This window comes from Bacillus rossius, chromosome 11 (genome assembly GCF_032445375.1).
Source record: "Bacillus rossius redtenbacheri isolate Brsri chromosome 11, Brsri_v3, whole genome shotgun sequence".
In the NCBI taxonomy this organism is placed as follows: Eukaryota; Metazoa; Arthropoda; class Insecta; order Phasmatodea; family Bacillidae; genus Bacillus; species Bacillus rossius.
In genome coordinates, this window is record NC_086338.1 from 49069898 (window position 1) to 49095323 (window position 25426).

Consider the following 25426-nt stretch of genomic DNA (forward strand, 5'->3'; position numbering starts at 1 on the left):
AGAGTCACTGTTTTACTCTTCAAGTGGTCCTCCCAGTAATGCCTGCAAAACCACATATTTGTTTCCATCCATTTTTCTCTTCAATTAGAAGTTCAGTGGCTGTTTTATTCGTCACACCCCAGAATGTATATATTGATTTAGATGATTTATCAATTTTTAAGTTTCCTTTATGCTAGTTGTTCCTCCGATGTTTTGCTACAGTAGTCTAACGGCAGAACACACTCGCTTTGCTCATTATAAATGCCCCTGTAGGTTTGGTACTGCCATACCATAAAGGAAGAAAAAACTAATTTAAAAGCCTTTAAATTTGCTTTTAATTGAACAATTCCGTGTCACTATGATGGGAAAGATGTTTACAGAAAGACTGGATTATGATTCAAAAGTGAATGAGGCATCAATAGCAGTTGTAATGGAGATGAAGGAAGCATCAACAATTCAATAGCTGTTGCCATGGAGATCTGGGAAAAAAAACTCTCCAAAATTACTTAAAAAAAACACTTAGTTGCAAATGGATCCCTCCCTGGAATATACACATGCCTCACCATCTCAGCACTATGCAAACTACAGACAGACAAATACTCTCCTTCATTAATGTAGTTAAAAGAAAATGCATTAAAAATACTACTAATTGGTTTTCATGAATATAATACAATTTTATTGCTAAATGTAGGTTTGGCTTAAAATGCTCACACAACACAATATTGTATGTCGTCTGTGATATTTATTGAGATGGACACTAATTTTGATTGGGTATTAGGTTCTTACTTAATGTTTTATTATACACATTGGATTCAGCATGATCGACACAAAATTATTCATTAAATTTTATTGTAATTGGTATTAAAACTTATTTACAATATCTCACATAACTGGCAATGAAAAACAAAAGTTCTCTAGACAAAGTCGTTTTCACGATTTGATAACAAGTGCATTAGAATTTTACTATATATCTATTTTATTTTTAACAGTTTGACTCTTAATAAATTAGTGCTACAATTAGACACATTAACTGTCATAATAAAAGAATGGAATGTTTTAGGCAGAATCAATGAGGACGAACCATGCGAGTTCTCTGCCATTTTATGGAAGTGCTGACGCACAATAACAGGATGAGTTCCAATGATACTTTAAATATGATAACCAGTGTTGTTAAGTAACGAATTACAAGTAATCGGATTACTTGTAACGATTACTTTTCAAGTAATTTATACTTGTAACGAATTACATTTAAAAATGTAATTCGTACTTGTAATCGGAATACATAACATTAATTGTAATCGATACATTAAGGTAATCAATACTTTATATTTACTTGCCGTTACTTTTATTCTCGGAACGTATAATGAATACAATTAAGAACAAGAAGATCATACACGTTTGTATTAGTAAAGTTTATAATTTTACGCTTGTAGTGCTAAGATCGTATGCACAACATCTATGATCAAAAATGAAGAGCCATAGTGACTTGCAGTGTCTCCAACATTACCCTATCCTACAATCTGCATTTTAAAAATATAACACATCGCTGCCGTTGAGCGTCTTTTTAGTGTTGGTAAAGATTAGAGGTGGGTTGTTACAGCAATTTTCGGTATCTGTTCCAACCTGATACTGATACAGTAATGTACCTAGTTACAAGTATCTGATACTTTTGTATCAGAGAATTAGCGGTCCCAGGAAGCGACAAGGTATCAGCATTCTCGTTACAGGGTACACATCCTCCGTGCGGTCATCACCAGCGTAAAAAGGTATCGGTGTCTCTGATACATTATTTATCATGCCCGGCAGTGGCGGATCCAAGGGGGGGCACCAAGGGCAAGTGCCCCCCCCCTCCCGAAAAACCAGTTGTCTGCTACATTAATATTGTCGACAAAAATTATTGTTACTGAAACCAATTAAAAATTTAATATAATTAATGAATTTATTGTAGAATCATAACATCTGGTGGTTGTATGTTATGTGTAGTGTGAGTAAATTAAATACAAATGTAGTAATTTTAAGACATTTTTTCTCTGGCTATTCTGAAATCCTAGAGTTCCCCCCTCCGAGGTGAACCTCTGGATCCGCCACTGACGCCCGGTAATTCTCTACCTCTGTTACTCTCATGCCCTCCTGATACAGCCAGTATCAATCAGTTCAACTTTCACTGCAGTTCCTCCTGGCCGTGTATTAATTACCACCGTGTACATTGTTGCGGGCTGTCATGCTTTGTAGTTAGTATCTTTATAGTGAAATAAGGAATGGATAAGTGCAGGAAAAAGACTTCATTTGTGTGGAATTTTTTTACGGAAATAATGAGTTTGCTAATTGTAATTTGTGTAAACAAAAACTGAGTTATAAATCATCATCGACTAATCTGAAGAAACATTTGAAACGTAAACATTGATATAGTATGCTCACTAATGTTAGTATCTGTTTTTTTATTATTTTTAATTTGTGATAAAATCGTAATCTTTTAATGTATGAAAACACTAGTTACTAATTGTTTTCGAAAAAAAAAAGTCCTAATGTTGATTACATCTGTTATTAGTGTCAACTGAGAATTTATTTGCATTTTCATAGCTGTTAGGTGCACAAATATAAATATTATATCTTGTATTAATGTACTTTTTAATATTAAAATTTCATTAGTTTTATTATTGAACGAGACTGTGCACGCACTGCGCACTGAGCGTAATTGGATGTGGGACAATAACCAAACAACTCGTAACAATTTCGCTTTGCGTCTCTCCTTCTACGCCTTCCCCTGCGCTTCCTCCCCTACATTATTTCCCTTCTTTATCCCTTATTCGTCGTTCCTGCTCTCTCCCCTTTCACAAGCTCCGCCCAAGTGACCGTCATCTGCGATCGGGTTCTGCGCACATTGGCCGTGGTGTTGTTCCAGTCGAATTCTGAACTAATACTAAAGTACTTCATACTTTTCAAGTGTACTCGTTTGTCGTTCCTGATACAGGCGCGTATCAGTACCAAAGTATCATGCTGATACTTTTCGACCCACCTCTAGTAAAGATGTTTTTGCCATCAAGAGAGGGAATCTCTCTGATGAGAACTATAAAATGCAATTGTTTTGAAAGGTCAATTCCACTACTTGTATGAAGTCTTTTGATGTTATTCAAGCAAGTTTGTCCTCAAATATTATTAATTTAATTAAAGATAATAAATTTAATAATTACATGAAATCATTTTTTTAACAAAACATATATGCATGTTTATTAATTTAACAAAGTGTAAAACAATTTAATCGTAGGTTTTTAAAACGCTAGCGGAAAGTAATTGTAATTGTAATTGTAATTTTACTGATTACTTCTATGTAAAGTAATTATTACTTGTAATTAGTTACATTATCACCACAGTAATTGTACTTGAGCCCAATTACTTTTTCCGAGTACTTTTAACAACACTGATGATAACATTAATGCAAAGGAAACTAAACAAACTTAATGTAAATAAAAAATTTTAAAAAGTGTATGTTGTTAAATATTAGTTGCTCTAAATATCCTAAACTCATTAATCAAACAGTGTAAATGTGAAATACAAAAATATATATTTTTGATTGAAAAATGCATTGACAAGGCTGCTGTGGAAGTGAAGACCATTAGTAGGATATCCTGAAGTCACAGTTTGCCAGTAACACAATTTCACAATTATGCAGCGCAGTCTTTTAATACATAATATATGTTTGGCCTTTGTAAAAAATAAATATGATCATTAATTGTTCATGATCAAGTTGGGAAGGTAGAGTTACGACGTGTAGTCTCTTCTCGCGCTGCACTCACTTCATGGAAGTGTTCCGTGGATGGATTGTAGTCCTCGACTCTGGGGGGCGCACGTCAGTCAAGAGCGCTCGTGCACCGGGCGACGTCAGGGGAACTTCATCTCCACCACGTAGCCCGGCGCGCTCCTCGAGTGGGGCCTGTGCTGGGACTTGGGGTGCGGTCTCCGCTGCGGCGAGTGCCTCTTCGGGGGGTCGTCGTGGTAGTTGGCCCTCTTGTCGCCGCGGTACCACACCTTGCCGGCGTGGCGGGGGCCTCTGCCCTCGTCTTCGCTCACGTACCCCGAGTTGTACACCTCCATGATGTGCAGGGGCTGGAAGTCGCCCCGCGGCTTGGCGGGCCCCGCCGCCGAGGTCTTCCTCCAGCCCTCCTCGTACTTCTTCCTCTGCTCCTCCTCCTCCTCCGCCTCCCGCTGCAGCCGCCGCTGGGACTTGTTGGAGCTCGACTCGCTCGAGTCCTCGCCCGACGTGCCGAGGCCCAGGTCCTTCTCCAGGCTGGTGGAGCAGCCGTTGCCTTCCGCGTACTTCAGCCCCTTGTTGAAGGCGGCCTGGGAGGGCAGCCCCGGCAGGGGGATGCCGAACCGTGGCGGGGTGGCCACGTGGTATCCCCGGGGAGCTTCGAAGAACGGCGGCGAGGACTTGGACTCGCCGTTGGGCCCGGGGTACATGAAGGCGGCGGAGGGATGCAAGGACGGGTGAGGGATGTAGAAAGGGTGGGGGAACGTTTTCTCCACGGCGGAAGGCTCCTTTTCGTCTTCTTCTTCCTCGGCCTTGGGGCGCCGGGTGCAGGACCCGGGGCCGAACAGCGAGAGCAGCACGGGCAGGAGGAACAGGCCGTGCATGGCGCCGAAGAACACGACCAGGAACACCATCTTGAAGAAGACGAGGAAGATGTAGCTGCCGGCGAAGATGAGCGTCACGACGGCGAGGATCGTGCTGAAGGCACCCTGCACGATGGGCAGCCCCAGGGCGTACAGGCTCTCCCTGACCCTCTGCTCGGGCGTGGTGGCCTTGGAGGACATGTAGGCGTAGCAGATGTGCGCGGTGAAGTCCACGGAGAAGCCGATGCACATGATGAGGTTGATCATGGAGATGGAGTCCAGGTTGACGTCCCAGAGGGCCATGTAGCCGGCCACGCCCGTCTCGATGGAGATGATGGAGAACGCCACCCACAGGCAGCAGGAGATGTTCGGGATGAACACGAAGCACACCAGCATCATGATGAGCGCTCCGATGATCATGCTCTGGATGGCAGTGGGCCGCACCAGCTCAAACTGTAATCAAAGGCAGGTACTGGTAGAATACGCTGAATCAGTGTGTAAATGAATGGACCAGCATGATATATATATAAATTGTGTAGTAATATTATTTAGCAGTAAAACTTGCGAGGGTTTGTAGAGCTTTGGTGAAAATGTTTGATTTAAAAATGTATTCAATTCACATATGGTCAGGAAGCATTTGAAAGAATAGATACTTTTTTGGAATTCATGAAAAGTATCTAAAGGATATTCAAATTTTTTTTTCCTTCAGGTATCTTAATATTAGCCATAAAATATTGATATTATAAGAATATGCAGCATACTTGTGTATTTATCATCTAATACCTAGTTCATCAAATTTTGAATTGAAATTGGAAATTATTCACAAACAAAATTTTTTTTTAAGTCTATTTATACATAGAATGAAACTATGGTTTCCACTATTTAAGGGGTCCCGGAAAAATGGTGGAAAATACAGTAAAATTAAAGAAAAATAAAAGTGGAATATGCAAATAGTATATAAAAAGTACTATTTTGCGGAATACAAATAATAATTTTGAATAATCGTATCCACTTGCTGTATTTATGGATGAGTAATGTAAAAATTTATTCTATTATAATTTTTGAATACTTGGCTCCCTATAAACTATGTTTACCTGATCGAAGAAAACAAAATAAGGATGAAACACGGTTGCGTTCAGTGGTGACTCTCGACATATTTTCCTCAGCTCTCTAACCATTTCCTTCTCGCCATTAGAGTCACTAATGTTGACTGCCTGGATCAGAAACCTCGAGGCTATGATCTCTGTTTCGTTCTCGTTGAACTTCACATCCAGGGAGAATGGATTCGGCTTGAAAAGCCACAGCTGGAACACAAATTTAAAGACATTGCACAGTGAAAAATAATACAGTAGAACCCTGTTATAATGTTTTTCAAGGGAGCACAAGAAAAAAACATTATAAGCAGGAAAACGTTATAATCAGGAAATCTCAATTTAACTCTTAACAATGTTCGAGCTTTGTACCAATGGACTCACCAAGCTTCGTAAACAACTTTAATGTTAAAACCAAAGATAGTATACTTGATACATGAATTTTCTGAAACAAGCCAACAATTTTTCAACTTCGTCTTGTTCCCTGGTTAAATTTTGTTTGTCTTTAAAGATACACTGCCACATTTTTTTGTAAAATTGTCTCACGATTCATGATGACAACATTAAGAGTGAGAACGTCTACTCCTTCGCCACCTGAAAATGTTCAATTTTGGGATTCCTACATATGAATGGAAAAAAAAAATTATTTGTAAGCAATACTTTTAGTTATGCCCTCGCTCAATGGTTGGCAACTTAAATATCGTAGGACTATGTACGTGCATCTGAATAGCCACTGGAATGGCAAGGAAGAGAAGAGTTGACTAAGGGTGCCAACTGACACGTAACTATGAACATTGTGTACCTTCAGTATATTGCATAAAATTGTATTTTAACAAACTTCATGTATTGTATGGCAGTGATTGTAAACATAAACATACATAAAGGAAACTTTTTATCGTAAGTGTTGGAATAATTTGGTTTTAAAACATTTTTTCCCCACTTATTGAATGTTAGAAAGCAAACATTATAAGCAGGAAATTACAATATTTATGAACGTTATATGCAGGAAATAAATACATTGTCCTTATGGGGGAAATATTGGGACTTTAAAAATATGACATTATAAGCAGGAAAACATTATAAGCAGGAACATTATAACAGGGTTCTACTGTAGTTATATTTATTAGTTCCATATCTTGAATCATTTACAAACTAAATTTTTTGTTTACGTGCTGCGAAGGTTGTCTGCATCGTTTTAAGGTAAGGCGAGGGATTGTTCAGCATAAAATATTGTGTAGAGTGTTGCCACCCTAGTGTTGCTACCCTAGAGCTAGCAAAATATTTTTTTGTCACTATCACAGGCTTCTGATTTTTGGGTGAAATATGATGAAAAGTGAAATTTTTTTTAGAGATTACATGTTGCTTTAACTTAAAATTAAGTATGATTATATTTAAGGATATTCTATTCAAGTTAAAAGTGGTGCTAGCAAAAAAAATCACTATTCTTAGTAAATATATGCACCAAAGTTTCAGTCGCCATCATTCAGGACTGAGACAGGAGTCTTTTACTCTGATAGCAACTGCAATATTGATCAAAACTTTGGGCGAACTCTTCCCTTTTTGGTGCAGTTAAAACCCACAATCCAAGGACCTTCTTTCTCTCAAGGTAAAAAAAAAAATAGTTGATAAAAATTAAAATTAGTGAATATTCCTAAGGTAAGTGTTAATTCGTAAATGGAATGACAAACGTGTTACTCCAGTGTTTGCGTACCTCTTTCAAGGTCTTGATGAAGTCTTTCTCGGTGTCTATCGTGACATTCAGGTAATCTTGATTTCTTCGTATGTAGCCTACGAAGGAACGAAGCCACGACTCTGTGTACAGAGGGGAAGAAATGAAAGAGGTGTTCTCGAAACTCTGAGTTAAATTCTCGACCTGTTGTTGGATTTCCGGGTCTGAGTAGTCATATTGCCCACTGATCACCACCTGAAACAAAAAATAAAATAACTTTTTATTAATTTAAATGTATGATGTTAGTGTGATTGCAAGAAAATGGGTCAGAATAAACCTTTATTTTGTCTACTTACAGATTTCATGTTTATTGGATACACTACTTGCCTTGTCACCACCCACCACCTCCGGCTAGCTCAAATTTGGTGATGAGTGGAACATACAGGTTATGAAGAAAGAAGAAATTTATACACAAAGTTTGACGTATTACCTGTTGTATTTATTTATGTAAAAATCACACCATATGCCGTACAACAGAGCGCACAAAAAAAGTTAAACTTTACCTCAAAAATATATATGACACTGAGCCATCGTCTGGCCACGGCCTGCTCTTCGGATAATGACTATTCGGCGCGGTGCTCGGACAATGACTGAATTTTTACAGCCTTCCTTTCCTTTGTGCGGGCAGTGTCCTGGGCTCGCTGACGTAATTTTCAGCCAATCACGGCGCATGGCAACAGAACTTTCCACGCAAATGCTTACTTCTGTTCCCACAACGCAGCGATTTTCTCTCTCTCTCTCTCTCTCTCTCTCTCTCTCTCTCACTCACTCGACTAGCGTGTGAAACAAAGCCTCGGTCGTGGAAAAAACGAAGGAGAATCACGTCAGCACGCCTTCCCACACAAAGAAGCCAGCAAAAAATAAAATTACTTCAAAAAAATAAACTTATGAATTTTAAAAATAAAAACAATAAACCCGGAGAATTACATTCACAATAACATTGAAAGGAAACAATTTTAAATCTAACCTGAAATATGACCAGAAATTATGACAAATGATTATTGCTGGATTGCACGAGGAAGGCTGTAATCTTGGTTGTTACAGCCTTTAAAAGAAAAGCAGTGATCTAATTATATTTATGTAAATAATTTTATGCAGTATCAAGTGGGTGTTGTATTTATAAGTTTCCTTTCATGACTTTGTTTTTACTTGGGCTAAATTTCTCGACAATCGGGAAATAAGAAATGTATAAACTCTACGACACAGTTCAAGGAACCTGGGGAAGGACTACACACTATGGAACCATCCAAACATTTGCATGGAGTGATATCAAGAAAACATGGCAAACTAAAAATAGGATGACCATATCAGGATTTAAACTCACGTTCTTAGGCTAGCCAACTAGCTAAAGTACCTGTGCTTTGCTACAGCAGTCCACACCCAACTCATTACGCTTGCCCCTCATCATAAGTAAGCCACTGCTTCTCTGCACTCCCTGATCTAAATACAGTTTCCCGTTAGAAAAGCATATATGCTTAGGATGACACACTCAAAAGACTTGATGTACGTTTGCAAGGCATTCAAAAACAGTAACAAAAATTGATCAGAAATATTTATTAGGTAATCGAAAAATCCAACTCGATCTCCAAGCAACTGATGCAATGACCGTTGCAGTGGTGAGACAGAAGGTATCAACAATGCAAAAGCCCATTGCCATGGATAGAAATAAAGCTTCCACAAATACTGTGTTGCATTTTTCCCAGATAAAAAGTAGCCTATGTCACTCCACGGCCCATGAACTGACGATATACATAAAATCATGTGAATCCATTGCTGCGTGAAAGGACAAACCAATAAACACACTTCAGCTTTATAATATTACTAGCGGACCCAACCGACGTTGTTCTGTTCAAACGTTTTAAATTCAAAAATTTACAGGAAATTTCCCTGAATCTAATCGCAGCGTCATCTGCCGGGTCGAACTGAAATTACTATAATTACTATAAGTAATTTAAATTATATAAATGTTATAATTTATTTTACAAGCTTATATTTTTATTTTCAAAGAGACATCAATACGTCATAAGTTGCATAGAATAAAATGAGAACATTGTAGGTTAAGTTGATTGTTATTGAATGCACGTCTATACATAATTAAAAGTAATGAAAAATTGTGTTAAATACTCACTTTGATACTGCACCTTACATATTTTGCACAATTTTAATATGTAGAATAAAATGAGAACTGACAATTTAAATTTGGAGGTTAAGTTGATTGGTATTGAATTCACGTGTATACATAATTAAAATCACGAAAAATCATGTAAAATACTCACTTCAATACTGCACCTTACACTTTAAAATGTTATTTCAATAAATAATAGTATAATAATCTCAATAACCAATTCTATTTTAATTTTAATGTAATAACAACAATTCATAAAATCCATCCAAAGATTAACAACACATAAATAAATACACAACACACACATATATATACTGTAAACCTAAACCATTCAAAGATCAACAACAATTTATAAATAAAAAATTAATTAAATAAACATTTTCCAGTGGACCAAATTGTGAATCTAAACCATCCTCGAATCCCCGTGAACTCACACAAAAAATTTCATCAAAATCGGTCCAGCCGTCTAGGAGGAGCTCAGTGACATACACATGCACACAAGAAATATATATATATAAAGATTAGTAAGGATGAGTGGCACACTGGCAAAGTCAGACAACCACCAGTGAGCCAAACGTCCCTACCTCCCCCCCCCCCCCCTTTTCCAAACCCTTAATGTTGTAATTATTCTTTTTTTATATTTTTATATAACCCCAAGTTATGTAAATTTGGTTATCGTTGTTGGTGCATGTGTAAGCACCAATGAGACGTTTTGGACAAACATGGATTACAAATACTGAAATTGAAGACTGTAACTGTTGTGCAAGAATTTAGTTTTTTATCTTAAGGTAAAAAAAGCAAAAAAAAAAAATTGCAAAATACAGTAAAATGACTTAAACCCGGCACATGGTCATACTGGATTAGCGACTTCTCCATTATTACAGTTTTAACGGGAATTCTAAAAACAACAATGCTTCTTTTTGTGACAAGCCTACCCGGATTGCAGACTGTGACGAAACGAAAAATGGTAGATTAAAGAGCGTCGACTAGGAACAAGATGATAAGGTGAATTGTAGTGAAACTAAAGTAACACCGAAAAATACATCAATACAACACATAACATCAAAATACAAGTTTAATCATTAAATTAAGCAGCCTTTAAAGATAACTTAATTCAAATCAGAAAAAAAATTAATGTTTGAAATTCAAAGAATGCCATTATTTCTGTACGAAGTTTGTACCAAAGTACAAGGATAATAAAAAATTAATTTACACTGATTGTGCATCTCTTATAAAACTATGAATGCTTGCTGATTAATATTTTTACTCTAATTGTATTTGTTTATGAAAATGTAATTATTACTTAATCAAAAAAACTCTATACTATTTTGGTAGAATAATTATTACAAAATTGAATTTTTAAAATTAAAAAAAAACCAAAATCTTATTGTTTTAAAAACAAATTTTACTAAAAATAAAACCATATAATCTTGTATGTAGCGCAGACTTTATACATGGCAATTTTATCTGACCTGTATTCTGTATGGGAACTCTCTGAAGTAGAAGTCCTCTCTGTCGTAGAACTCCACAGAGTACGAGTCAGCTCTGGATAATTTTCTTCTTTCCAATCCCTCTTTGATTCTGGAGGGAAAAAAAAAAAAAAAACACAAATAAGTATTGGATAATTTTAACAAATAAATGTAAGTTGACCTTGCTGAAATTTGTAATAAACTTAAAATATCACAAACATTTATAATTTAGGTAGTAGTTTTTTTATAATATAAGTGTTCATTCATGAGGTGTAAGCAAAAAAAAAAACAAAAAAAAACACGCATACACATAAAGAGACAGAGAGATTCAAGTAAATGATACTGTTGACCATTGTAAAATTTTCACACATTTTGCTTAGTCTCAAAAATACAATCACATTTTGAAGGTTCTATGATTTTTTTTTAAGTTCTTAATTTGTATGAAAAGGTTGTTGAAATAGTTTTTATGCAGACATATAAAATTTTATTGTTAACAGCAAGTAAACACAAAACTAGTATTTTTTTTTAAATTTAAAATTATTATAATGTGAAAGGTCATCGAAATTGGTGACTTTAGACAGTTCATCGAGATAAACCAAGGGCCCTGGGGCAAAAAATTTTATCAAGCTTCTTCCTTATTTATTTAGTGTAAAATTTTTTGAATAGTTTATAAAAAAATATTAAACTAATGATTGTACACGTAACAGTGACCTGAGCATATTGCATAACGTGCAGGTTTCCAATTAATTATATTTGCAAAAGACTTGTAATTTTATCATATTCTCAGGGTCAACTCCTTAATATATATTAAAAAAAAATTGAAGTTCATCTAGGCCCCCCCGATGCCCGGGCTCTGGGATTTTTGCTTTCTCTACCCCTCCCTCTCAATGGCACTGATGGTTGGTGTATCACCAGGTAACTGGAAAATGGTGATGGATTCGAATGTGAAGTTTATCCCAGTTGTACAGTGAACATGTTTCTTGGGTTTATTGCCACTTGAACAAGATCTACTCACATACGGTACGTTAAAACATTTCATGATATAATTCCTCCTCCCCTTCCCAAAGAAATCCTATTACTAAAAAAAAAAAAACTGAAGCGATAATTAACACAATCTACTTCAGTCCATACTTGATTTTTAAGTAAGTTAGAATTTTTTTTTTGTGTGTTGTTTACATTATTAATGGTACTGTAATAACTAATAAGTAACAATTTTTTTTGTTCCAATTGTCAAGGTGTTGAATGAAATAAAATAGTATTTTAAGTGGCAATTGTTTTGTTATTTTGGACTTTCATTTTAACTCCAATTCAATACCACCCAAATCCCCCCTCCCCCCTCCCCCCCTCCCCCCTTCCCAACAGTTCGAGGCTGGGCCTTGATGTGTTCTCATGTTGAAAATACAATAAATTATAAAACAAAACTAAGACACAAAATTTAACGTAGAACTCTTAAAATAATAACGCCAAGCATGATAAATGTACACAAATTGCGTTTTCAACTACACTTCTAGACGCAAATCACACGTGGTTTCCGCACACGTTGCTAAAATTTGCTGCCGGAGCAGCTACTTCCACCATCGAATCATTCAATTTGCAGAGCAAAAGGTTAAACTATGAAATGAAACGGCTCCTATAACAATAGGGGGGGGGGGGGGGGGGGGGGGAACAAAAAAAAAACTTAAGGTATTATATTAAAATACTGCCCATCTTGTTAAAAATCCATTAAACAGTTTATTACTATAAAGTTTTTCTTTGGCTTTGTGAACTTTAGTTCGCGCCATCCGCCAGACGGCAGCGTTGTGGTTAACAAATTTCCGTTCCATTCACGAAATCACTCCTGACAAATGCCGTATGCCGAAATGTTACACATCAAAAATTCTATGCGTGCTGTCCGAGGTTATTGCTCATGGCCAGGGCCGCAACTAGAGGAGGGGGCAAACGGGGCATACGCCCCGGGCCGAAATCGCTTGCATTGTAATTCCTACTACAAAACTGGTAACTGGTAAAAAGTTTTTTTTAACTTGCATGCCAGGAATGTCTAATCTGATTTACAATATAACATCCCAACATATTAGATGAACACGTCTGGTGATCATACGGACTACTTTATGGACATAGTGGGTTCATGCATGGAAGGTACAGTAGCACAGAAACTGTTACATGTAGGTATGGAAAATGCTTAAATAGCACCATTTTACCGTGGGAGGCCCCCCGGGCCGGTGTGGTATGTGTAAAAAAATAAGGGGGGGGGGGGCGGCGCATGAATGCATTCATGCCCCGGGTGCCAGAGACTCTAGTTGCGGCCCTGCTCACGGCAGGTTGCCGCGGGTAACAGACACTCTACTGCGGGTGCCTGTAGCTACAGCCCTTACCTGGTGACGCCGTAGCCGGCGCCGGCCAGGTAGAGAGCGAACACCGCGATGACGAGCACCTTGACGGGCCACCTGTTGATGAGCGCGGCCATGGTGTCCCGGAAGAAGGCCATCACGCCGTGCTCCGTGTTGTCCAGGGGGTTGTCGGGGTCGTCGGGGTTGATGCCGCCGCTGCAGAACATGCGGTACAGCCACGACCGCTTGTCTGGGGGGAGCAGACACAACCACTTCACAGCCATTCGTACAGGGCACACATATTCAGAACAAATCACGCAATTTGATGAACTCAACATATCCGAGTGGAGTATGTTTTTGAAAAGGAGATTGTTCCTTATTGCATATCCAGTTGTATTTTAAAATAAAAACATTAAACTAAAGAAAGGAATTGGTTGTGTTTGTAAAGCAAAGCTCTATATATTCAAAATATGCATAAAACTTAGAGGAACATTGTCCCCGGGAACAATCGTATTTTAACATAAAATATTACAAAAATAAAGTAAGCACGTGGATGTGCTTGTGATTTAAAATTTTATTTTGAAGATATGTATTTTAAAGCTTTGATGTAAACCGGATACGTGATAAGAAACATTTGCCTCAGGAGTAATTGTTCCATTTTAACGTAAAATAAAGTAAGCAGTTAAATGTATTGTGATACAAAATTGTTCCATAACCAAATTATATTTAATTTTGAAAATATTAATTATAAAACTTTGATATTACGTAACTGCATATGCAATAGAAAATAATGTAAGTATATGCCAAAGGCTAATGAGTAGTTCTGATTCAGATTTTAGTTGACAGACTGTAATGAGTAAAAATGGCTAAAATGTGTGTTTTAAGAAACATTAACAAATGGCAACCAATGAGATTGAATTTCACTGTTACAGAAAATTGATTAATTCTGAAATACGAGAACATGATGCGGTCACGATTTATATAAACAGTGTGAGCCTGAATTCGACTGACAAATTGCAGCTACAGGTTCATCACATAAAAATATGTTTATAACATAATACAACTGAGGGTCTAAACAAAGTGCTTCCAAAGACTGGTTGGTATACCTGCCTTTGAAGTCGCAGATGAACCAGTTTATTATTTTCAATAAAAAAGTATTTATGGTGTAATACCAAGTGTCTAAGTAATGTCTAATTAAACAAACAAACTTGTCGCTGAAGAAAAAATAATTTAACTGAAATAATTTAGGATGACACCCTTACTTCCCATACATTTGTGTGACTTGGAAGAATTGTGTAGTTTTTAGAGGCTGCCTAATAATCTACATGTCAAAAATAACAAAAAATGTGACTTTTGCTACCCTTTAACCCACAATTTTCGAGAAAATCTAGTATAAAATTTAGAACGAAAAACATTGACGCCTAGCACGTATGCAACGCTCACAACACATAGTTTGAAACAACTACCTAAAATTAAGGGTATTGTTAAGGCATTTCTTTGAAATTATTTAACTTATAATAAAACTAAAACAACTGCAGAGGTAACTTTAAAGCTCATAAACTTGAATGCTGAACAAACCAAATGTGTCAAGAGAAATAAAAATTTGAGTGAGTCTTTCAGTACTCGCTAGTGATTTGTAAACATCTCACCTCAGGAACAAGCAAATTCATGTGTTCTCATTTACCAATAAACTTATAATGAGAAAATCTGACAAAATTTAACGTAAAATTTCTTAAAATAATTCCTATAACTTATTAGCCAGGAAAATTGTATTGGAACAAACATGGTATCAAAGATATTTAACCTTTTGTTGTTTCTCTAAAGTATTACAAATGTGGCGCTATATTTCAAACTAAAAGTTGCAGTCCGATAGATGCATAAAAACAAAATTAACCTGAAACATTTTAAAACACACATTATAACACTATGTATTATGCGTAAACGACAGAAATCAGTTAGTAAATATTTCCTACAAACAAACCTTAACCTTATAGAGCTTATTTAACAGTAAAAATATCATCACAAAATTGTTATTTGTTAACATAACTATGTACATTTAGTTCTAATAAATATTTTAGTTGATATACATACAAACGGTTATTATAAATTTACAAAAAAAAAGCTAGTTCACTATAGTAGTACCTTCTATCAATCTGATTTTAAACACTACCTGGAAACATAACGGGTCATTTGAGTTGTCAACCGCTGGCAACAGGGGTGGACACGCTATAGGATACAGTGAGCCAGTTTTTGTGATGCCTTAACACTGAATCGAACCTTGGAAAAATATATAAAAGTTTTCAAGATATTGTATTTTACTTATATTTAAGACATCAAGTATTTTATTCTATTTATATTTATAAAACCTTCAAATAGTTACTATTTTTTTAATACGAGAAACAGAATTTCTATTAATATTTATCACATGTTGTAATTTGGCAAAACGTAGTAGACAACATGGTGTGGTGAAAGTGACTGGCATGCTAGCTGCAATGATTCTCATTCAGTGATAGGAATTTTTGTGAAATCGCGTGAATTTAATATGTATTGTGCTACAAGGACTGAAGACTAAACAACATTGATATGCTTTTATTTAATTTACAATCATTATAACAGCTAAATAAAATGCAATAAATTGTTAGAAAAAATTGCAGGGCTACTACTTCACATGCTAACGAAACAATCCCTAATTTCCTCGTACAGATTTTGACTAATTATTGTATAGCTACATTGAAGGATAGCATTATTGATAACACGTTTCATTTATACATTTGCAGCCAGTTGTTTTGTAAATTAAAGGTGTTACAAAACAGCGTTTATGTTTGTAAAGTTAGCAATGTTGTATCACTCAGTACCTACTAGAAGGAGGCAGGGGGGGGGGGGGGGGTGATATAAAGTAAAAAACAGAAATTTCTGTAAACATTTTACAAATATTCATAGTTCAGAATTTATGAAATGGTGTATGAACAGAGTGGCGTACTGAGTATAATTGCAAACTATTATACCTTGGAATTTTTTTGGACTATGTTGATTTATGTTGGTAGCAATGAAATAAGCTTGGCTGCCATTAGCACATGTGCAAGCGTGTATTTTTTTTTATATTGAAACTGAAGTTATGGTTTTCAACACTCGTACTTTGCGGCTGTGCTGTTTTTTAAGTTTTGAAACAAAAGATAAAGCATTTTAACACAGTATTGGAAAATAGACGATCTGGAACATTTGTTGTGAAAATTTCCAGAAACGAACGACAAAAAAAATAATCAAGGCAGCCGACATTTTCTTTTAAAAAGTTAATGACTTTAAGGTTGATGGATACCACACATTTTTGCTGATTTCCAAAGGAAATAAAAAACGTTAGTTACAGCATTTAGTCGCGTCTCTTTATCTCTTGGTTAGTTTTCGACCAGTGCTGTACCTACTGCACGGCTGGCGGCAAGGCTCGGCTACTCACCGGAGCACGACACTGGCTGCACCTTCACGCACACCACCGAGTGCAGGTTCTTCTGCTCCGCGCGGCCGGCCACCGCCACGCACGCCGCGAAGAACGTGATGTGCCACAGGAAGGTGAAGAAAACCGCAAATCCTGCCGACAGATATAGCACCGCCTGTTTCCCCCAACCGTCATTACCAAATGCTCTGGAGTCTTATGGTGGGATGTCCCTTTACAGGTGTCTCTATTTTACTTTACTCTATTTTATTCCACATGGTTAAACTTGCAGACTTCTTCTTGAGGGCCTGGATTTTCACAAATAGAATTTATATATTTAATATATATATATATATATATATATATATATATATATATATATATATATAGAGAGAGAGAGAGAGAGAGAGAGAGACACACACAAGTCACATTTTTTTTTTGCATAATTAGCTGGCATAGCTGCATTTTTAAAGTTTTTGTGAAGTACGAACAAGAAGAATGAAATGGAATAAAAAACTGGAAGTTTTTAGTTCCATAGTCAATTTTATTGGCTTCTACGTGATATGGTTTAAAATTTTTTCAGGAAAAAAATGATTTAACCTTACCTGGCCTAAAATTATCATAAAGGTTACTATTTTAAAAGGTTAAATAAAATTAAAAATAATTTCTGAAGGAATATTTTAAACCATACCATGCAGTAGACACCAACATTGGCTTTAAACAAAAAATTTTCAATTATTTATAATTAATAAAAAAACTACTTTGTCAACTAATGCACTATACCCAATTACAAATATATATATATATATATATATATATATATATATATATATATATATAGCTCGCTCTCTCTCTCTCTGTGTGTGTGTGTGTGGTGTGTATACTTTTTTGAAGTTCAGCCACTCAGAAAGTCCAAAAGTTTAACCGTGGACTGGTTAATGACCTGGAATAAATAATTTAAATAATGACCTGGAATGAGACATAAAACCTTATATTTGATCGCTCCAAGATTTTTAATATAGTCATATAGTCAAATTCTCATTATTATCTATACTAAAATTTAATCATCATTAACAAATCTTAACTATAGAAACATTCAGGGGCACAAGAACAGGAGGGAAGGGTGGGGGGTGGCAAAGGTATTTTGCCCCCCCTCTGAAACCTTGAAGTGGGGGCAAACGGGGGGCAAAGAAAGTGCTGTGTAATCAATTTTTTAGATGATAAAACTGCTTAAATAGCACCATTTTCCACCTTGAAATACAAATTTTCCCGGGGGAGGACCCCCAGACCCCCCTTCAATAGGGGGGATCGATCATTCTTTATAAAAAGGTATTTTGCCCCCCCCCCCCTTTGGAAATTTAGTTGTTGCGCCCCTGGGCCCATGCATCCGCGACACACCGCTCAGTACCCGAGTAGGCGCAGAATATCCGGACGGACGGGAAGGGGCTGATGATGCCGATGAAGAAGCTGATCATGTCCGTGAAGGAGGTGATGGTGATGGACACGGCGGCCTCGGACAGCATCTGCGCCATCCTCTCCGGCACGTCCAGCTTCACGGAGGAGCGCCGCCACGCCGCCAGCATCACGAACGTGTCGTCGATGCCGATGCCTGCGGGCAGACGACGCACCATAACCTCAACTCTCAACACTCAACACTCAACACTCAACACTCAACACTCAACACTCAACACTCAACACTCAACACTCAACACTCTCGTTCCCCAGGGTGTCGTCGTCACGGGGTTCACACCCAGCACGGGGAGACCTAAGATGCACATAAAGTTTGGACCCTGTCCGAACACGCCCGAACAATTCACCTTCGACCAACTTCGGGATTTGTTTTATTTTTGCGCGGGAAATATTTAATATTATGAATGTGCCCAGGGTTTTCCCTGTGTCTATGCAGCTTTTACCTGGGCCCAACCAATCTCTAGTTATAGTGAGGGGAGTTAGTCATGGCGCCAATCGCTGCCATGGCTAGCCGATTCCCTCCTAGCACATGATGCATGCGACCCTCTCCCTGCATGGCTAATCCCAGCATGACTAGGCGTATAGGCTTCGGCCTGAGACGCACCTAGGTCCCTCCCTATGCGGACCCCTCCAAAATACACTTAGTTTTAGTTAGGTTAGGAAAAAAAATGAAGAAAAGAAAAATAGCGGGAAAAATGAATTCAAATATTAAGAGTGGTAGGTTAGGTTAGCTACATTAAAACACTTTAAAACATTATGGACGGTTAGTTAGGCTAGTATAGCTACAATGAAAATAAACCCGAGGTTGGCCGAAGGTGAATTGTTCGGGTAAGTTCGGACAGGGTCCAAACTTTATGTGCATCTTAGGTCTCCCCCCAGCACGTTGGGGAACTCTTCCACCCAGACACACACGCACGGTAGTCATGTAACAAAATGTCAATTTTTTGACGTGACGTCTAATAAATCGTTGAACGCCGGCTGCACGCACGAAAAAGTGTCCCGTTACGCACATTGTTCCGTTACGCTGTGTCCCGTTACGCTGTCGGCGAGTGCAGTAATAATAGGTTATGTTACAATATTGACTAAAAAATTATGGTTATTCATATAATTGATGATAGATATTTGATTACAGTCTATTTATATGAAAACTTGTTCACAATTATATTTATAAAGTGAAGTGAAAAATTAATGTGGTTTTCATTGCTTATTGCAACAACAATTTCGGCAATAAAGGTTAATTATTCTTGCATTTTAAAAATCTGTTTACTAGTATAATTTGAAGTATTTATTATTTTATTATTAAAATATTAATGATTCCATTTTATTCATAAAAGTGTGCAATCATTTCATCAATGTTTTGTTATGACGTCACGTTAAACTATCGTCCGTAAACCGACTTTACAGACAACCAATTTTTTCAGGAATTCGCGAGTGCGAATGTTCAGTTTTCAATTCATGGGTTGGCGCGACTGAGCTTGCCCTAGCGTCACCCGCTGGTACTACCGAGGATTCCACCACACATTTATCCCAGTTTTCATATTATTCCGGGAATTGATTACTCATGATACCGATACCAAAGTGTAAAGCTTTATTAGCTACAGTAACGGCTAATAACAGATATTGAAAATTTTAAGTTATTTTTTTAAAGGATAACAAAAATGATAAGAAATTCAAATTTTTGTCTTCTTTAATATTATTTTCACATTTAAAAAATATAATTTTTATGATATTCATATTTGTAAAATATTAGCATGAATTTTGCGAATGCGAATATTCGTTAGCTACATTACTAACACAATATGTGCAGAGATTTAAAAAAAATAAATAAATAAATAAAAGTTGAAGAAAGTCTTGGAGGGTATCACTCTGGCTTTAAAACTTAGCATTTTGGGAGTTCTACAGAAAAATCGTCTAGACTGTATCCTTCAAGTCGAAGTCAGGGATCTGCACTGTATTTAGGTCATTGTTATTGGTCTCGTATTTGATCCTGTGTTGGACTATGTATAGTTTAGTAACTTCAAAAAAAAATCTAGTAAAAATTTATTTGGGACAGAAATAAAAATTTAATATGCAGCAGAAAAAAAAACAAGTTTTTTTTTGTTAGTGTTAATTTAATTCATGCGTACTTTACCAGTACGTGAAAATTTCATATCCAATCCTAGGACTGGTGGTAGCAGAAACAGTAGCTACGGGTCGCGACAATGTTGCGACTCTACGAGAACGGCTCACGGAGACGAGACCGCCACGTTTTCACACTTGCGAAGAATCAGGGCGTGACCTCGCCGGGAATCGAACCCGGACCCGCCCGAGCGAGCCGACCTCTATAGCGTGTCTCGTCTTTAGTTTGCAGTGATAACATATATACTCTCTCTCTCTCTCTCTCTCTCTCTCTCTCACGCAATGATTCTGCCATTAGCTAAGTCCTTGTTTCGAGGAAGCCTAAGATGTAGCTACATCAAGTTCTGTCCCTGCCCGAACACGCCCGAATATTCACCTTCGGCCAACCTCGGGTTTATTTATATAGGTATATTTATATTTCTCTGTTTATTTTAATGTAGCTATACTAACCTAACTAACCGTCCATAGTGTTCTAAAGTGTTTTAATGTAGCTAACCTAACCGACCACTATTAATATTTGAATTCATTTTTCCTGCGCAAAAATAAAACAAATCCCGAGGTTGGCCGAAGGTGAATATTCGGGCGTGTTCGGGCAGGGACAGAACTTGATGTACATCTTAGGCTTCTCCTTGTTTCGGCGTGCTCCGTTGCCAGGTATACGTCATAGAGCACAACAGGTCTAGACATATCTTCATAGAGTAAGTAGAGGTGGCTCCACTCTCGTGCAGTTTCAGGGTATTGCTGACATTTTACCATTGTAAATAAAGTATGTGATTGATTCTAAAAAAAATACTACAGAATAAGACACAATATAAAATGTCACGTGCATATAAGATTCAATTTATAACAAAATCCGTTTAAGAATGATATTTTATATAGTGGTTATGCGTAAGTTTGATTTATTTTTATTATAGATAACTCCCGTTTTAGTGTGTTCGAGGATACTTATTTTACCTTACTGAAATCACACGTCCTTTCCATTTCATGAGGTAGACAATCCAAAACATTGTGAAACACACGCCTGTTTATTTTTAATTAAGGTATGACTTCGTTTAAATTATACGTTAATTTTGGTTATAGCTGAGCTCTGAATAATTAAATATTGCCATCTTATTACAGATTTTCAAACGTAGACAAATGCGTCTTGGGTCCGTTGGTGCATGTAGCGAATCTCCGGCTCCCGTCATCGTAGCGAGATAAAATATATGAAAGTTTTTTAATCTAATCATAAGCTTTATCACATAGACACACTTATGTTGCAGTTTTATAATAGTGTAGACGTTAATTTTAATATTAAAAAAAACACACAATGAGAGCAAGGAAACGTCCTGAAAGAAAGCCGATTAGGCCCGCATTACAAAGACGCGAAAACGGATCCAGACCCGCAAGATATTTACGTTCCACTATACGTAATAATGCACGGAACCATGCATATCAAACTGCGGAAACCGATGGACTCTTACGGTTAAGAAAACTGAAGCTAATAAAAAAATTTTGAGATCGATCCGAGAGCAAAATACGGCCAAGACTTACGTATTTCATAAAAAAATAAACCAAAATGTAGTGATAGAAAACAATATATTCTTGTCCTTGAAACAGTTTTTCAAGTATTTTAAACCCAATCAAACATGGCTACCACCGCAGTTAAATACTCGGCTTCCATTTGTCACACGGAGCAACGTAAACGTAAGAGCTCAGCATTGCCGAACTAATCCGCACGTCTCCGTCTGCATGCTATTGTAGAACGGGTTTTAGATAGACTAGTTAAAACACAAACAAGAAAGAAATCAACCTTAAAACACGGTAACATGCATGCACAACACAAATATTTCGATACGTTTAGGACTAAGACATAAAAAAATCGAAGAAACGTTTACATAATTGTCTAACGACTCAACAATACACTACAAACGTCCTGTAAAAAGCGCAACATTGTTTCCATTGAAACCTACGACTTAATAGGTCACCGTTTATCAAAGTTTTTTCAAGCAACGTATGAACTCATTTATATTACGACATAACAAAGATAATACACATTAGATTTATTTTAAAAAAATTAAAGACGGATTAAATAGTAAATGTACAAATATTATTCTCTTCTTCACGTCAAGCTTCAGTGGAGCAGTGAACAAAAAGAAATTCCACTAAATCACCGCACTGATAAATTGACAGATCACAAGATCGAATCCCCCTGCAGCCATCAAATACGTAATTTTTTTTTATAACACCTAAAAATACTATAGAGTCCAAACAGCAAGTACAGTGCCACTTTGCCATATGGTTGATACGTCGTATTCACACACCGTTTTTAAATATCTCGTTCACTTATTTGTTGCTCGTGACATAAAAGTGCCCGTAATTTATTTTGACTTTTATTTATTTCAACACTTTATCAGGTCCGTATTTACCCTAATAATCCTCGCATGAATTAACATTTTCGTTAAAACTTTTTATGCAGATACATGTCTTTATAAATTTTATGGCGTAACTGTAAATTATAACACGTTTACATACCATGACGCGAGGAAAAAAAACGCATTAATGTAAAATGGGTACGATTTCCCATTTCCTTATAATTATTAATCAATACAGTTTTTTTATTTTTTTTTATTTTAGCATCTGCAAACCTTCGGTAATAATTACATCTCTCAAAAAAATAAACGTTCAAACCAAAGTACAAGATGTCAGTTGTTCATTTTGAAACCACAGGTTAACCAACATTAGAACATGAAAGAACTTGTGCTATGCAGCGTTGTCAAAATATTTTGAATTCCTGCGCACCGTGCTTTTTCAAAACGCATTTTACGAACATTATGCGCAGTTTATTCGGGTGAATACGGTTAATTTGCAGTAAGTAATTTTGAAAATGCTACAGTTGAATGCGTGGTTACATAACAGAAATCGCCACTGAATAAACCATTAGGATGCAGAAAAAAGCTTTCTCAAAAAATTCCGTGACTTTTCTCCGTCTGTAGCCACCCTGCGTTAGGTATATTTCGAATAAAGACTAACAATTCAGCCGTTACCATGGCGCGACTTCCGGAAAAGTTTTATGTGTTTTTCGTTCCATGGTTCATTGATCCCAAAACCATCACCATCTCAAAAAAGTGTATATATATAAACTTTTTATGGACACAATAACTCCCATAATTTTGTGTATATCATTTACAAACTGATACATAAAATACAGTGTTGAGAAATCTCGGGTGAGTTCCATAATGGCAAAAATCCGACCAAAGGATGCAAATGGGTAAGGTTTTTTTTTAAAAATAAACAATCGCTATACCCCCGCATCCGTGTGAAGTTATTACGTCTCATTAAAGTAAAACCAAGAATTTTGTCAAAATACATTTTTGACACAACCAATCATAAATGCACGGGATAAATAAACGGGGTTAGAGGACAAAAAATAACTCCCTTAGTAGGCACGTCATCAAATCTGTTCAAAATGAACCATTACTTCAAGGAGTGGAAATAACAAGAGTTGAAGGACAAAAAAAATCATAACTCCTTTAGTAGGTATATTATCAAACCAATTACAATATATTTTAATAATCCAAAAACATTTATAAAACATTTTTATGGGACAAATTATTACGTCAAGAGATTAAAAATAGGGTTATAAATGAAAAATGGTAAAAACTTCCTTTTTATTTTCGCTATTCAATTAGTTCAAAATTTTGCAAACCTTCTAAATATTATCTTAAACCTTGGCCCAAAAATTTTTTATACTATTATTTACGATATATAGCGTAATGTAAAAAAAGACAAAAAATTTAATAACTACCTTAGTAATATTTTTTTCCTAACCTAAATTAAAAATAAGTGTATTTCCATAATTTTGTCATGCATTATTACCCCTTTTCCTTATTTTACACAATAATTTACCATACGCATTCATACTTGTGCACAGTTGCACCTTTTTTTTTTTTAATTCCTTTAACTTTTGCATACTCTAACGAGCTTTTACATACTCTATCAAACTAATTTTTTTTCCCCATACAATAGTTTTTTTTTATAGAATACTTTCACACAATTTTCATACTTTTACACACCAATGCTCACTTTCGCATACTCTCCCATACTTTTGCATACATAAATTTACTTTCACATATTTTGCATATACTTTCTTTCTTTACGCACATTTCCGCTTTCTTTAGTGTTCCAAAGCTTACATTCCCTTACTTAAGCATCATTTCCATACATTCTCATAATTGCTCATACTTTACACTTATTTCGCATGTATTTGCCTACGTTTGCTTACCTTCGGCATATTTTTACATTTCTGCAGACATTTACAATTTCTCACATTTTCATAATGTTGCAAATTTTGCATACTTTAACATGTTTAGCTGTTGATTTAGCCACCTTTCGCTTTCTCTTGCACTTTTTGCTCACTTATTTATATATATACATACTTTTACATTTTCAACACCCAATTCAAAGCTCTTAACTTTCAACTCTCATCTCTGAAGTTTCTAAGTTTCTAAAAATTTTAATTGACACCACGAAGAATTCACAGAAAAATCCATAAATTAGCTTTAGGCACCCAAATTGCTCATTTCTCGGATAAGTAAATTGATGTAATAAAGAAAACCCAACTAAAAGATGAAAAATAAATAATAGTTTAAAAAACTAAAAACACGCTTTTATAGAAAATTAATATAAAAATAAATAATAGTTTAAAAAGACTAAAAAAAACACGCTTTTATAGAAAAACCAACTAAAAAATAAGAATTTTTTTTTAATAAAATTGAATTAAGAATAGTGTAAATAAGAAAAAAAATGTATTTTATTGTAAAAAAAAAGCGTGGGGTGCATGGTATCAATAGTTATAAATATTTTATTGACAGATATGAGTAGAAGGATTATCATTTTGATATCATCTTAAAAAGCACCCCATGCTTTTTTTTACAATAAAATACATTTTTCTTATTTACACTATTCTTAATTAAAATTTATTAAAATTTATTTTCTATATTTTTAGTTGGATTTTCTATAACAGCGTGTTTTTTAGTCTTTTTAAACAATTATTTATTTTTTTCATTTTTTTTCACTTACTTTAACATATTTTTCTATA

The 25426-nt window shown here is 35.9% G+C and overlaps 1 protein-coding gene across 1 annotated transcript in view; it reads right to left on the reverse strand.

Annotated features, from left to right (window-relative positions):
- Positions 1–296: 296 nt before the first annotated feature.
- The window catches only part of LOC134536938 (patched domain-containing protein 3-like), a 137912-nt gene continuing 112782 nt past the window's right edge, over positions 297–25426 (reverse strand). Inside the window, exons 6-12 of the mRNA XM_063377043.1 lie at positions 18167–18367; positions 16783–16914; positions 13377–13581; positions 11008–11116; positions 7393–7605; positions 5685–5894; positions 297–5043 (exon numbers count right to left, since the gene is read on the reverse strand). Of these exons, the coding sequence (XP_063233113.1) occupies positions 3859–5043; positions 5685–5894; positions 7393–7605; positions 11008–11116; positions 13377–13581; positions 16783–16914; positions 18167–18367 (2255 nt within the window). The 3' untranslated portion in view covers positions 297–3858. The remainder of the gene's footprint in view (positions 5044–5684; positions 5895–7392; positions 7606–11007; positions 11117–13376; positions 13582–16782; positions 16915–18166; positions 18368–25426) is intronic.